At 43.8% G+C, this 15,260-nt stretch overlaps 1 protein-coding gene across 2 annotated transcripts in view; it reads left to right on the top strand.

Annotated features, from left to right (window-relative positions):
• LOC106592101 (synaptotagmin-17) overlaps positions 1-15,260 on the top strand; it is a 59,745-nt gene that overhangs the window by 12,929 nt on the left and 31,556 nt on the right. The window contains exons 2-3 of one of the 2 annotated variants that reach the window (XM_045715887.1): positions 3,196-3,213; positions 14,578-14,723. In XM_045715887.1, coding sequence (XP_045571843.1) covers positions 3,196-3,213; positions 14,578-14,723 — 164 coding nt within the window. The remainder of the gene's footprint in view (positions 1-3,195; positions 3,214-14,577; positions 14,724-15,260) is intronic. The other variant, XM_045715888.1, reaches the window with a different exon arrangement.

A 15,260-nucleotide genomic window follows, 5' to 3' on the forward strand; every position in this document is an offset into this window, starting at 1 on the left:
TAGTAATATCCTGTTAGTAATATCCTGTTAGTAATATCCTGTTAGTAATATCCTGTTAGTAATATCCTGTTAGTAATATCCTGTTAGTAGATGTAGGTCTCTGATATGTCTGTTAGTAATATCCTGTTAGTAATATCCTGTTAGTAATGTCCTGTTAGCAATATCCTGTTAGTAATATCCTGTCAGTAATATCCTGTTAGTAGAAGTAGGTCTCAGATATGTCTGTTAGTAATATCCTGTCAGTAGTATCCTGTTAGTAATATCCTGTTAGTAATATCCTGTTACTAATATCCTGTCAGTAATATCCTGTTAGTAATATCCTGTTACTAATATCCTGTCAGTAATATCCTGTTAGTAATATCCTGTTAGTAATATCCTGTCAGTAATATCCTGTTAGTAATATCCTGTTAGTAATATCCTGTTAGTAATATCCTGTTAGTAATATCCTGTTAGTAATATCCTGTTAGTAGATGTAGGTCTCTGATATGTCTGTTAGTAATATCCTGTTAGTAATATCCTGTCAGTAATGTCCTGTTACTAATATCCTGTCAGTAATATCCTGTTAGTAATATCCTGTTAGTAATGTTCTGTCAGTAATATCCTGTTAGTAATATCCTGTTAGTAATATCCTGTTAGTAATATCCTGTTAGTAGATGTAGGTCTCAGATATGTCTGTTAGTAATATCCTGTTAGTAATATCCTGTTAGTAATGTCCTGTTAGCAATATCCTGTTAGTAATATCCTGTCAGTAATATCCTGTTAGTAGGAGGTGATATGTCTGTTAGTAATATCCTGTTAGTAATATCCTGTTAGTAATATCCTGTCAGTAATATCCTGTCAGTAATATCCTGTTAGTAATATCCTGTTAGTAATATCCTGTTAGTAATATCCTGTTAGTAGATGTAGGTCTCTGATATGTCTGTTAGTAATATCCTGTTAGTAATATCCTGTTAGTAACATCCTGTTAGTAATATCCTGTCAGTAATATCCTGTTAGTAGATGTAGGTCTCTGATATGTCTGTTAGTAATATCCTGTTAGTAATATCCTGTTAGTAATATCCTGTTAGTAGTATCCTGTCAGTAATATCCTGTTAGTAATATCCTGTCAGTAATATCCTGTTAGTAATATCCTGTTAGTAATATGCTGTTAGTAATATCCTGTTAGTAATATCCTGTTAGTAATATCCTGTTAGTAGGGCCGATATGTCTGTTAGAAATATCCTGTTAGTAATATCCTGTTAGTAATGTCCTGTTAGCAATATCCTGTCAGTAATATCCTGTTAGTAATATCCTGTTAGTAATGTCCTGTTAGTAATATCCTGTCAGTAATATCCTGTTAGTAATATCCTGTTAGTAATGTCCTGTCAGTAATATCCTGTCAGTAATATCCTGTCAGTAATATCCTGTTAGTAGAAGTAGGTCTCAGATATGTCTGTTAGTAATATCCTGTCAGTAGGATCCTGTTAGTAATATCCTGTTACTAATATCCTGTCAGTAATATCCTGTTACTAATATCCTGTCAGTAATATCCTGTTAGTAATATCCTGTTAGTAATATCCTGTCAGTAATATCCTGTTAGTAATATCCTGTCAGTAATATCCTGTTAGTAGATGTAGGTCTCTGATATGTCTGTGTGATATTATGTTCTACCTCACCAATAAAGGCTACCCAACATTACTTAACTACATTTAACAGGTAGGCTACCCAACATTACATAACTACATTTAACAGGTAGGCTACCCAACATTACTTAACTACATTTAACAGGTAGACTACCCAACATTACTTAACTACATTTAACAGGTAGACTACCCAACATTACATAACTACATTTAACAGGTAGGCTACCCAACATTACTTAACTACATTTAACAGGTAGGCTACCCAACATTACTTAACTCCATTTCACAGGTAGGCTCCCCAACATTACTTAACTACATTTAACAGGTAGGCAACCCAACATGAAATAACTACATTTAACAGCGAGGCTACCCTACCTACCGATGAGGAGCTCCAAGGATTGAATGGGCTCTCGAGTGGCGCAGCGGTCTAAGGCCCTGCATCTCAGTGCTTGAGGTGTCACTACAGACACCCTGGTTCGATTTTAGGCTGTATCACAACTGGCTGTGATTGGGAGTCCCGTAGGGCGGTGTACAATTGGCCCAGCGTCGTCTGGGTTTGGCAGGTGTAGGCCGTCATTGTAAATAAGAATTTGTTCTTAACTAACTTGCCTAGTTAAAACTTCTTAAGGATCCGACATTTTTTTCATTTTTTGGCCTAAAATGACATACTCAAATCTAACTGCCTGTAGCTCAGGCCCTGAAGCAAGGATATGCATATTATTGGTAAAACACATTGAAGTTTGTGAAAATGTTAAAGGAATGTAACACAATAGATCTGGTAAAAGATAATACAAAGAAAACACAACCGTTCTTTTGTATTTTTTTCGTACCATCATCTTTGAAATGCAAGAGAAAGGCCATAATGTATTATTCCAGCCCATGCGCAATTCAGATTTTGGCCACTAGACGGCAGCAGTGTATATACAAAGATTTTGACTGATCCTATGAACCTGTTCAAAGAGGCGTCACTACAGACACCCTGGTTCGAATTCAGGCTGTATCACAACCGGCCGTGATTGGGAGTTCCATAGGGTGGCGCACAATTAGCCCAGCGTCGCCCGGGTTTGACCTGGGTAGGCTGTCATTGTAAATAAGAATTTGTTCTTAACTGACTTGCCTAGTTAAATGAATTAAAATTCACTCGGAACAAAAAGGACAGAAAAGAGGAGGGACTAACCTGGGGTGTATTCATTAATGCACACAGTAGCAAACCCTAATAAAACGTTTCGCTAAGGACAATGTTTTTGCAACGAAAACGAGAGCTTTCAGGTGGCTTCGTTCCGTTTGATTCCTAGTGAATAAACCTCTGAATTTGTATAATAAGAAACAGTGATGTTTGTGGGCAAAGTGTTTTGCTGCGGTATGGACTAATGAACGCAGCCCATGTTTTGTATTGTGTTGGGTTCTGGACCTCAGGAGGTTATGGGAAGAGTAGCTCTTGTTGGTAAATGCTAATATGAATCATAATGAACTGAAACACCAAACATTGTTTCTAAACTACTCTTTCCTGTCTCCTCCCTGGTCCTCCAACGGCCCATAATCCACTGTTCCTCCTCACTGTGAAAAATGACAGTTGGAACCCATCAACAAGGTATGTTCTCTTCCCCTGAACACACGTGTGTGTGTGTGTGTGTGTGTGTGTGTGTGTGTGTGTGTGTGTGTGTGTGTGTGTGTGTGTGTGTGTGTGTGTGTGTGTGTGTGTGTGTGTGTGTGTGTGTGTGTGTGTGTGTGTGTGTGTGTGTGTGTGTGTGTACAGACAGAGAGAGGTGATAAAAGAGGAGCAGGTGTCAAATCACCAGTTAACCAGCCTTGACTCTGCTGTCAGATCTCAGTGGGCACAGTCCATCTCCTGTGTCTGCTCTAGTGTCAACTGACACACACACATAAACACACCACACACACACCACACACAAACACACAGACACAGACAGACACTTTGTTATTTTAATCAGCTGAATAAGAGGTTCTTCATTTCATATTCATGTCAATCATTTTGTCCTGCATGACTGTCTTTGTCTCTGATTAGAATCGTGATTGCGGAGGGAGGGAGGGAGGGAGGGAAAGAGTGGAAGTTGAAAAGAAAACCGATTTTGTAAACATCATCATTCCCTTAAGCGTTGTCATTCCAAACTCATGTGACCTTCATCTCTCTCTCTCTCTCTCTGTTTCTCTCTCACTCTCACTTTCTCACTCTATCTGTCCCTTTCTCTTACTTTCTCTCCCTCCATCTCACCCTCTCTCTCCCTACATCTCTCTCACCCCATCTCCTAGAGATAGCTTTCGATTCATCTTGTATGATTTCCTTGTGTGTTGGTTAATTCATAAGCAGTTTGTCCAGTTGACTGAGCCTGCTTTAGCCTCACATGAAATATATATAAATATATATATACAGTCGTTGCCAAACGTTTTGAGAGTTACACAAATATTAATTTTCACAAAGTCTGCTGCCTCAGTTTGTATGATGGCAATTTGCATATACTCCAGAATGTTATGAAGAGTGATCAGATGAATTGCAATTCATTGCAAAGTCCCTCTTTGCCATGCAAATGAACTGAATCCCCAAAAAACATTTCCACTGCATTTCAGCCCTGCCACAAAAGGACCAGCTGACATCATGTCAGTGATTCTCTCGTTAACACAGGTGTGAATGTTGACAAGGACAAGGCTGGAGATGACTCTGTCAAGCTGATTGAGTTCAAATAACAGACTGGAAGCTTCAAAAGGAGGGTGGTGCTTGGAATCATTGTTTTCCTCTATCGACCATGGTTACCTGCAAGGAATCATGTGCCGTCATCATTGCTTTGCACAAACAGGCAAGGATATTGCTGCCAGTAAGATTGCACCTAAATCAACCATTTATCGGATCATCAAGAACTTCAAGGAGAGCGGTTCAATTGTTGTGAAGAAGGCTTCAGGGTGCCCAAGAAAGTCCAGCAAGTGCCAGGACCGTCTCCTAAAGTTGATTCAGCTGCGGGATCGGGGCACCACCAGTACAGAGCTTGCTCAGGAATGGCAGCAGGCAAGTGTGAGTGCATCTGCACGCACAGTGAGGCGAAGAATTTTGGAGGATGGCCTGGTGTCAAGAAGGGCAGCAAAGAAGCCACTTCTCTCCAGGAAAAACATCAGGGACAGACTGATATTCTGCAAAAGGTACAGGGGTTGGACTGCTGAGGACTGGGGCAAAGTCATTTTCTCTGATGAATCCCCTTTCCGATTGTTTGGGGCATCCGGCAAAAACCTTGTCTGGAGAATACAAGGTGAGCGCTACCATCAGTCCTGTGTCATGCCAACAGTAAAGAATCCTGATACCATTCATGTGTGGGGTTGCTTCTCAGCCAAGGGAGTGGGCTCACTCACAAATTTGCCTAAGAACACAGCCATGAAGACAGAATGGTACCAACACATCCTCCGAGAGCAACTTTTCCCAACCATCCAGGAACAGTTTGGTGATGAACAATGCCTTTTCCAGCATGATGGAGCACCTTGCCATAAGGCAAAAGTGATAACTAAGTGGCTCGGGGAACAAAACATCGATATTTTGGGTCCATGGCCAGGAAACTCCCCAGACCTTAATCCCATTGAGAACTTGTGGTCAATCCTCAAGAGGCGGGTGGACAAACAAAAACCCACAAATTCTGACACACTCCAAGCATTGATTATGCAAGAATGGGCTGCCATCAGTCAGCATGTGGCCCAGAAGTTAATTGACAGCATGCCAGGGCGGATTGCAGAGGTCTTGAAAAAGAAGGGTCAACACAGCAAATATTTACTCTTTGCATCAACTTCATGTAATTGTCAATAAAATTCTTTGACACGTATGAAATTGTAACGGCTGTCGTGAGAGAGAGTGGACCAAAACGCAGCGGAGTTAATGTTCATCATATTTAATTAATAAACGGAACACTATACAACTACAAAATAAGAAACTGACAGCCAAACAGTCCTGTCAGGTGAAACACAATAACAGAAACAATTACCCACAAAACCACAACGGAAAAACATTCACTTATGTGTGACTCCCAACAACGAACTTCAGCTGTGCCTGATTGGGAGCCACACATGGCCCAAAACAAAGAAATACAAAAACATAGAAACAGAACATAGAACGCCCACCCAATGTAACACCCTGGCCTAACCAAAATAAAGAACAAAAAACCCCTCTCTATGGCCAGGGCGTTACAGTACCCCCCCCCAAGGTGTGGACTCCGGCCGCAAAACCTGACACTGAAGGGGAGGGTCTGGGTGGGCCTTTTTACGGCGGCGCCTCAGGTGCGGGACGTGGCCTCTGCTCCACCCTTGGCGTCGCCCTCTTAGGTGGCGCACCTGGCCGCGCCGAAGGTCTGGTGGGCGACCCTGACTGCGCCCGGCTGGCGGGCGGCGATGGCTGCGCCCGGCTGGCGGGCGACCCTGGTTGCGCCCGGCTGGAGGGCGGCGATGGCTGCGCCCGGCTGGCGGATGACCCTGGCTGCGCCCGGCTGGCAGGCCATTCTGGCAGATCCGAACAGGCGGGCCACTCTGGCAGATCCGGACAGGCGGGCCACTCTGGCAGATCCGGACAGGCGGGCCACTCTGGCAGATCCGGATAGGCGGGCCACTCTGTCAGATCCGGACAGGCGGGCCACTCTGGCAGATCCGGACAGGCGGGCGGCTCTGGCAGCTCCTGACTGGCGGGCAGCTCTGGCGGCTCCGGACTGGCGGGCAGCTCTGGCGGCTCCGGACTGGCGAGACCCACTGGAGGCCTAGTCCTGGGAGGTGGCACAGGACGGACCAGGATGGGGAGACCCACTGGTGGCCTGGTCCTAGGAGGAGGCACAGGACTGACCAGGATGGGGAGACCCACTGGAGGCCTGGTCCGAGGAGGAGGCACAGGCTTAACCAAGATGGGGAAACCCACTGGAGGACTGGTCCGAAGAGGATGCACGGGCTTGACCAGGATGGGAAGACATGCAGGAGGCCTGGTTCTGGGCGTAGGCACAGGACAGACCAGGATGGGGAGACCCACTGGAGGCCTGGTCCGAGGAGGAGGCACAGGCTTAACCAAGATGGGGAAACCCACTGGAGGACTGGTCCGAGGAGGAGGCACGGGCTTGACCAGGATGGGAAGACATGCAGGAGGCCTGGTTCTGGGCGGAGGCACAGGACGTGCAGGGCTGGGAAGACATGCAGGAGGCCTGTTTCTGGGCGCAGGCACAGTCTTCAACAGACGGCCAGCACGCACCTCAGGACGAGTATGGAGAACTGATTCAGGTGACATCAATTCACTGACTCGCTCCGTAGGGCGAATGCCGTGCCTTATGCACCAAACCAGCAGCTCTCTCATCTCTCTCCACTCCAATCTCCCCATCAACTCCTTCACTGTCTCTGCTTTCCACCCTTCGCTCACCTCCAACGTCAACCCGACTGGCTCTGGTTCCGACCTCGGCACCGCCGACTGTCCCGTGTGCCCCCCCCCAAAAAATCTTGGGGCTGCCTCTCGTGCCTGTTGCGCTCCCTCTCCTCATACCGTCGCCTCTCCGCTCTCGCCGCTTCGATCTCCCACTGCGGGAGGCGTTACTCCCCAGCCTGAATCCATGGTCCCTCTCCGTCCAGTATTTTTTCCCATGTCCTTGAGTCCATCATGCTGCTCTCCTGGTGCTGCTCCTTCCTCCGCTGCTTGATCCTTGTTTGGTGGGTAATTCTGTAACGGCTGTCGTGAGAGAGAGTGGACCAAAATGCAGCGGAGTTAGTGTTCATCATATTTAATTAATAAATGGAACACTATACAACTACAAAATAAGAAACTGACAGCCAAACAGTCCTGTCAGGTGAAACACAATGATAGAAACAATTACCCACAAAACCCCAACGGAAAAACATGCACTTATGTGTGACTCCCAATCAACAACAACAAACTTCAGCTGTGCCTGATTGGGAGCCACACACGGCCCAAAACAAAGAAATACAAAAACATAGAAACAGAACATAGAACGCCCACCCAATGTAACACCCTGGCCTAACCAAAATAAAGAACAAAAAAACCCTCTCTATGGCCAGGGCGTTACAGAAATGCTTGTAATTATACTTCAGTATTCCATAGTAACATCTGACAAAAATATCTAAAGAAAATGAAGCAGCAAACTTTGTGGAAATTAATATTTGTGTCATTCTCAAAACCTTTGGCCACGACTGTACACAGTTGAAGTCGGAAGTTTAAATACACCTTAGCCAAATACATTTTAACTCAGTTTTTCACAATTCCTGACATTTAATCCTAGTAAAAATTCCCTGCCTTAGGTCAGTTAGGATCACCACTTATTTTAAGAATGTGAAATGTCAGAATAATAGTAGAGAGAATGATTTATTTCATCTTTTATTTCTTTCATCACATTCCCAGTGGGTCAGAAGCTTACATACACTCAATTAGTATTTGGTAGCATTGCCTTTACATTGTTTAACTTGGGTCAAACGTTTCGGGTAGCCTTCCACAAGCTTCCCACAAAAAGTTGGGTGAATTTTGACACATTCCTCCTGACAGAGCTGGTGTAACTGAGTCAGGTTTGTAGGCCTCCTTTCTCGCACACGCTGTTTCAGTTCTACATTCAAATTTTCTATAGGGTTGAGGTCGAGGCTTTGTGATGGCCACTCCAACACCTTGACTTTGTTGTCCTTAAGCCATTTTGCCACAACTTTGGAAGTATGCTTGGGGTCATTGTCCATATGGAAGACCTATTTGCGACCAATCTTTAACTTCCTGACTGATGTCTTGAGATGTTGCTTCAATATTTCCACATAATTTTCCTCCCTTATGATGCCATCTATTTTGTGAAGTGCACCAGTCGCTCCTGCAGCAAAGCACCCCCACAACATGATGCTGCCACACCCGTGCTTCACGGTTTGGATGGTGTTCTTCAGCTTGCAAGGCTCCCCCTTTTTCCTCCAAACATAACGATGGTCATTATGGCCAAACAGTTCTATTTTTGTTTCATCAGAGGACATTTTTCCAAAAAGTGCGATCTTTGTCCCCATGTGCAGTTGCAAACCGTAGTCTGGCTTTTTTATGGCGGTTTTGGAGCAGCGGCTTCTTCCTTGCTGAGCGGCCTTTCAGGTTATATCGATATAGGACTCTTTTTACTGTGGATATAGATACTTTTGTACCTGTTTCCTCCAGCATCTTCACAAGGTCCTTTGCTGTTGTTCTGGGATTTTCGCACCAAAGTGTGTTCATCTCTAGGAGACAAAACGCGTCTCCTTCCTGAGCGGTATGACAGCTGTGTGGTCCCATGGTGTTTATACTTGCGTACTATTGTTTCTTCAGATGAACGTGGTACTTTCAGGCGTTTGGAAATTGCTCCCAAGGATGAACCAGACTTGTGTAGGTCTACCATTCTGAGGTCTTGGCTGATTTCTTTTGATTTTCCCATGATGTCAAGCAAAGAGGCACTGATTTTGAAGGTATGCCTTGGAATACATACACAGGTACACCTCCAATTGACTCAAATAATGTCAATTAGCCTATCAGAACTTCTAAAGCCATGACATCATTTTCTGGAATTTTCCAAGCTGTTTAAAGGCACAGTCAACTTAATGTATGTGAACTTCTGACCCACTGGAATTGTAATACAGTGAATTATAAGTGAAATAATCTGTCTGTAAACAATTGTTGGAAAAATTACTTGTGTCATGCACAAAGTAGATGTCCTAACCAACTTGCCAAAATTATAGTTTGCTAACAAGACATTTGTGGAGTGATTGAAAAACAAGTTGTTATGACTCCAAGCTAAGTGTATGTGTCACGGTTTTCGTCGGTAATGGAGGACCAAAACGCAGCAGGTATGTGTAAGCTCATCTTGACGTTTATTAACTTCCCAAAATGAACACCAAAATAACAAAACAAGTGAACGAACAATATACAGACAGTCTGGCAAGGCACAAGGCTAAACACAGAACAATCTCCCACCAACACACAGACAAACACACCCAACTAATATAGGACTTCCAATCAAAGGCAACACCACACAGCTGCCTTCAATTGGAAGTCCACCTGTCACGGTTGTCGTCGGTAGAAATGGACCAAAACGCAGCAGGCATGCGGTTGTTCATTTTGAACATTTATTCCATCCAAAATGAACACAAAAATAACAACAGAGAACGAACGACGAAATGACAGCCTTGAAGGCAACACAGCAAATCCAAAGACAATCTCCCACAATTAGACAAACAAACACACCCAACTAATATAGGACTTCCAATCAAAGGCAACACCACACAGCTGCCTTCAATTGGAAGTCCACCCCAATTAACCAAACATAGACATACAACTAACTAGATAACACATAGAAATACATACACACAGACCATAAACCAAAAACCCGGAAACACTAAATCAAACACCCTATTTTCCAAAACACCACCCCGAACCACATAAAACAAATACCCTCTGCCACGTCCTGGCCAAACTACAATACCAATTAACCTTATACTGGCCAGGACGTGACACAACCCCAATTAACTCTACATAGAAACACACTTACTAGACTACACATAGAAATACATAAACATGGACCATAAACCAAAAACCCGGAAATACTAAATCAAACACCCTTTTACCAAAACACCCCCCCGGACCACATAAAACAAATACCCTCTGCCACGTCCTGACCAAACTACAATAACAATTAACCCTTATACTGGCCAGGACGTGACAGTATGTAAACTTCCGACTTATATATGTATATAAAGAGAGAGAGGAAAGAGAGAGGAAAGAGAGAGAGAGAGAGAGAGAGAGAGAGAGAGAGAGAGAGAGAGAGAGAGAGAAGTTAGATGAGTTTGGAATGAAGGTGTCTCTCTGTACTGCTGATTGCTACAGGGAATGAGGATGTTTACAAAGTCAAAATAGGACTATGAAAAGAAAAATCGAAAGAACTTTGATGCGTACTGTGGGCACACGCTGATGACGTCAGGGAGTTGTGCTGAGATGAGTCATCATGTGTGATGCTGTGTTGATAACCGAGTGGGAAGGTGGTAATTACCTGTTGTGATGTAGGAAATACCAGTTGTTTGCATTCGCATGCTTTGAACTCGTTGAGAAATGCTGATTGGCTAATGGCAAACAAGCTGTGTCTACCATAAACAAAAAATACAGCTATCATGCTAACAAATTACAGTGTTCAAAAAACATATTTAATAGATTGTTTTTTATAAATAGTCTTGTGTTGTTGCATTTAACTGGCGATAATGCTGCTATCCAGGTCCTTTCCTTAGTAAGTGACGTCAGGGTGTGGGAGAAGTGGAAGCTCAGGGATGATAGATGAGATTCTCAGTAGCAATTATCAGTTGGAGGGGCGTTAAAGTGGCTTTTTCCCAGTCGTATCTGATAAATACCATCTTCCCATTTAGTTTTGAACACAGCATTACGACACACGCTCTTAAGGGAAAGGGGGGAGGATGGAGGGAAGAGAATGAAGGAGGGGCAGAGAGAGGGGGAAGAGGAGGAGGAGGGAAGGAGGGAGGATATTTGTGTTCCTCCACTGAAAAAGGAAGTATACTGTCACTACCTTACAGTCTAACGATGCTGTACACTAGTCTGACGATGCTATACACTAGTCTGACGATGTACACTAGTCTGACGATGCTATACACTAGTCTGACGATGCTATACACTAGTCTGACGATGCTATACACTAGTCTAAAGATGCTATACACTAGTCTGACGATGTTATACACTAGTCTGACGATGCTATACACTAGTCTGACGATGTTATACACTAGTCTGACGATGATATACACTAGTCTGACAATGTTATACACTAGTCTGACGATGTTATACACTAGTCTGAGGAAAAAACAGGATGTCTTTTGCACACGCAATTACCATAAAAAAATGGGACTTGAGAGTAATCCTGCCATCCCTCCATCTCCCTTCTTCCTTATCTAATATGTCTCCCTTTCATCCCTCCATGTCTCTTCTTCTGTATCTAATATATCTCCCTTTCCATCCATCCATCTTTCTTCTTCCTTATCTAATATGTCTCCCTTTCCATCCCTCTGTCTCTTCTTCCTTATCTAATATGTCTCCCTTTCCATCCCTCCATCTCCCTTCTTCCTTATCTAATATGTCTCCCTTTCCATCCCTCTGTCTCTTCTTCCTTATCTAATATATCTCCCTTTCTATCCCACCTTTTCTTCCCTGTGAGACTCCTATTAGCTCCCAGTCAGATCTAATGCCTAGGCTTAAGCTCAGTGGCCTAACACAGTCTCCTCTTCTCCTTCTCCTTCTTTTTTTCAATGTTTTTTTATTAATTTAACCTTTATTTAACTAGGCAAGTCAGTTAAGAACAAATTCTTACTTACAATGACGGCCTACACCGGCCAAACCCTGATGACGCTGAGCCAATTGTGCGCCACCCTATGGGACTCCCAATCACGACCGGATGTGATGCAGCCTGGATTCAAACCAGGGGCTGCAGTGATGCCTCTTGCACTGAGATGCAGTGCCTTAGATCTCTGCGCCACTCGGGACACTCCTTCTTCTCCTTCTTCACCTTCTTCTTCTTCTCCTTCTTCACCTTCTTCTTCTCTCATCTTCCTCTACTTCTTCAGGGCCGCATTCCAAATGGAACCCTGTTCTCCTGTTTAGTGCACTTATTTTGACCAGGTTCCATACATAGGGAATAGGGTGCCGTTTACTAACGCAGTCAGATCCACTGTCTCGTGGACTAGCCAAAGGGCATCGCTGGAGATCAGTTGAGATCAGACTCTCTGATTACATTTCTGGCTGTATCAATGGAGGATCAAAAGAGGAATGAGAGTTTAATGTACCTTTACAGTATGTCATTTAACCCCTTATTACAGTTTAATGTACCTTTACAGTACATGACCCAATCCCTTATTACAGTTTAATGTACCTTTACAGTACATGACCCAACCCCTTATTACAGTTTAATGTACCTTTGCAGTACGTGACCTAACCCCTTATTACAGTTTAATGTACCTTTACAGTATGTCATTTACCCCCTTATTACAGTTTAATGTACCTTTACAGTATGTCACCTAACCCCTTATTACAGTTTAACCCCTTCCTACACTCAGACAGGCTGGGGCACAAATGGCCCATAGGGACAGGGGGGATTTCTGTGGATGTGAACTGAAATTCACCTGCTATGGCTAGCTCTTGGCTCACGTCTTGGCTAGCTATGAAATCCAATTTCTCTAGTTTCAAGCATCTTGTGTAAAGTATAAATGTTTCCCTGACTATCTCTCTCTCTCTCCCTGACACACACACATACACTCTCTCTCTCTCTCTCTCTCTCTCTCTCTCCTGACACACACACTCTTTCTCTCTTGCTCTTTCTCTCTCCCTGACACTCACTCACTCACTCTCTCTCTCTCTCTCTCTCTCTCTCTCTCTCTCTCACACACTCTCTCTCTCTCTTTCTCTCTCTCTCTCTCTCTCTCTCTCACACACACTCTCTCTCTCTCTATCTCCCTGACACTCTCTCTCTCAATTCAATTCCATTTAAGGGCTTTATTGGCATGGGAGACATATGTTAACATTGCCAAAGCAAAGTAAAGCAGATAATTAATAAAAGTGAAATAAAAAGGTTTTTTTTTTTTAATTGTGAAATAAACAATAAAAATGAACAGTAAACAATAAACAAGAAAAAATACATTTAAAATGTCATATTATGTGCAAATAGTTCAATTACAAAAGAGAAAATAAATATTGTATTTACAATGGTGCTTGTTCTTCACTGGTTGCCCTTTTCTTGTGGAAACAAGTCACACATCTTGCTGCTGTGATGGCACACTGTGGTATTTCACCTAATAGTTTATCAAAATTGAATTTGTTTTCAAATTCTTTATGGATGTGTGTAATCTGAGGGAAATATGTGTGTCTAATATGGTTATACATTTGGCAGGAGGTTAGGAAGTGCAGCTCAGTTTCCACCTCATTTTGTGGGCAGTGTGCACATAGCCTGTCTTCTCTTGAGAGGCAGGTCTGCCTACGGTGGCCTTTCTCAATAGCAAGGCTATGCTCACTGAGTCTGTACATAGTCAAAGCTTTCCTTACGTTTGGGTCAGTCACAGTGGTCAGGTATTCTGTCAGTAATTCTCTTTATGTTTTGTCATGATTTGTTTGGGTGTAATTGTATTGCTGTCCTGGGCAGTGGCGGGTTTAGGTATAGACGACATGGGCAGCCGCCCAGGGCGGCATCTTGCCGGGGGCGGCATGGGGCTCCCGCACAAAAAAACAAAATTAAACTTCAAAGTAAAAATAAATATTTAGAATGGTGACATTTGCGCGATCGGTTTTCTATCGCTTATTTGCACTTCACGTCAATGATATCATGTCACCGTGTGGGACTGTGGGTCAATTAACCTTGTCGGAGCGGGCGCCCTGATGCCCTGATTCTAGTTTGTGAGCTAGGCAGGCTACTGCCTGGGAAGGTCTCCCACTTAGAAGTACGAGATGGGGAGGGGGACGGGGGTATGTTGACCTCAGGTCTCCTCACTGGAAGCCCACGGTAGGGGGAGCGGTGGGAATCTATCAAATATCGCACCACTAACTTTGTACAGTACTCATGCAATAGGTAATGCAATTAGTTGTGAAATTGAGTTTGGGTGTTTCTTGTTTGAAGTGCAGTAGTGTAATGATCAGGTTCTCTTCTTTAGAAGTGTGTTGTTCTATTTGTGTATTTGTGTGATATAGGATTTGTGCAATTTACTTTTATTTGTGTGTTTTTTTGGAGGGAGGGGTTCACCCAGGGAGCCATACAAGCTACAACCGCCACTGGTCCTGGGGCTCTGTGGGGTGTGTTTGTGTTTGTGAACAGAGCCCCAGGACCAGCTTGCTTAGGGGACTCTTCTTCAGGTTCATCTCTCTGTAGGTGATGGCTTTGTTGTGGAATGTTTGGGAATCGCTTGCTTCCTCTCTCTATATATCTCTCTCTCTCTATCCCCGTCTCTCTCTCTATAGGGTGTGCTGGCCAGGCTAACTGACTGTCTGTTGTGTCGGTGGTCGTGTCGCTCTTGTCTGTTGTGGTGTTGGGAGTGCTGCTTTCCGCGCAGTGATGAGGAGGTGGAGATACTGGGACCCTTCCCTGCTCAGACCCCCTCCTGGCTGTGAGTTAACACACACACATAAACACACACACATAAACACACACACACATAAACACACACACATGCATGGACACACACATACACACACACACACATAAACACACACACATGCATGGACACACACATAAACACACACACATGCATGGACACACACATAAACACACACACATGGACACACACACATAACGCACAAGCGGACGGACGGCTGCACAGACACACACACACACAAGCAGACACGCATGAACAAAAGCACACTCACGCACACATGCCCACATGCACACAACGTTCACTTGTCCAGTTGTGTTAAATCAGTCTCAGGAAGTAGAAGGATACACTTTTTCAAATCAAATCAAATTTATTTATATAGCCCTTCGTACATCAGCTGATATCTCAAAGTGCTGTACAGAAACCCAGCCTAAAACCCCAAACAGCAAGCAATGCATGTGAAAGAAGCACGGTGGCTAGGAAAAACTCCCTAGGAAAAACTCCCTAGAAAGGCCAAAAACCTAGGAAGAAACCTAGAGAGGAACCAGGCTA

This window comes from Salmo salar, chromosome ssa03 (genome assembly GCF_905237065.1).
Source record: "Salmo salar chromosome ssa03, Ssal_v3.1, whole genome shotgun sequence".
Lineage (NCBI taxonomy): Eukaryota > Metazoa > Chordata > Actinopteri > Salmoniformes > Salmonidae > Salmo > Salmo salar.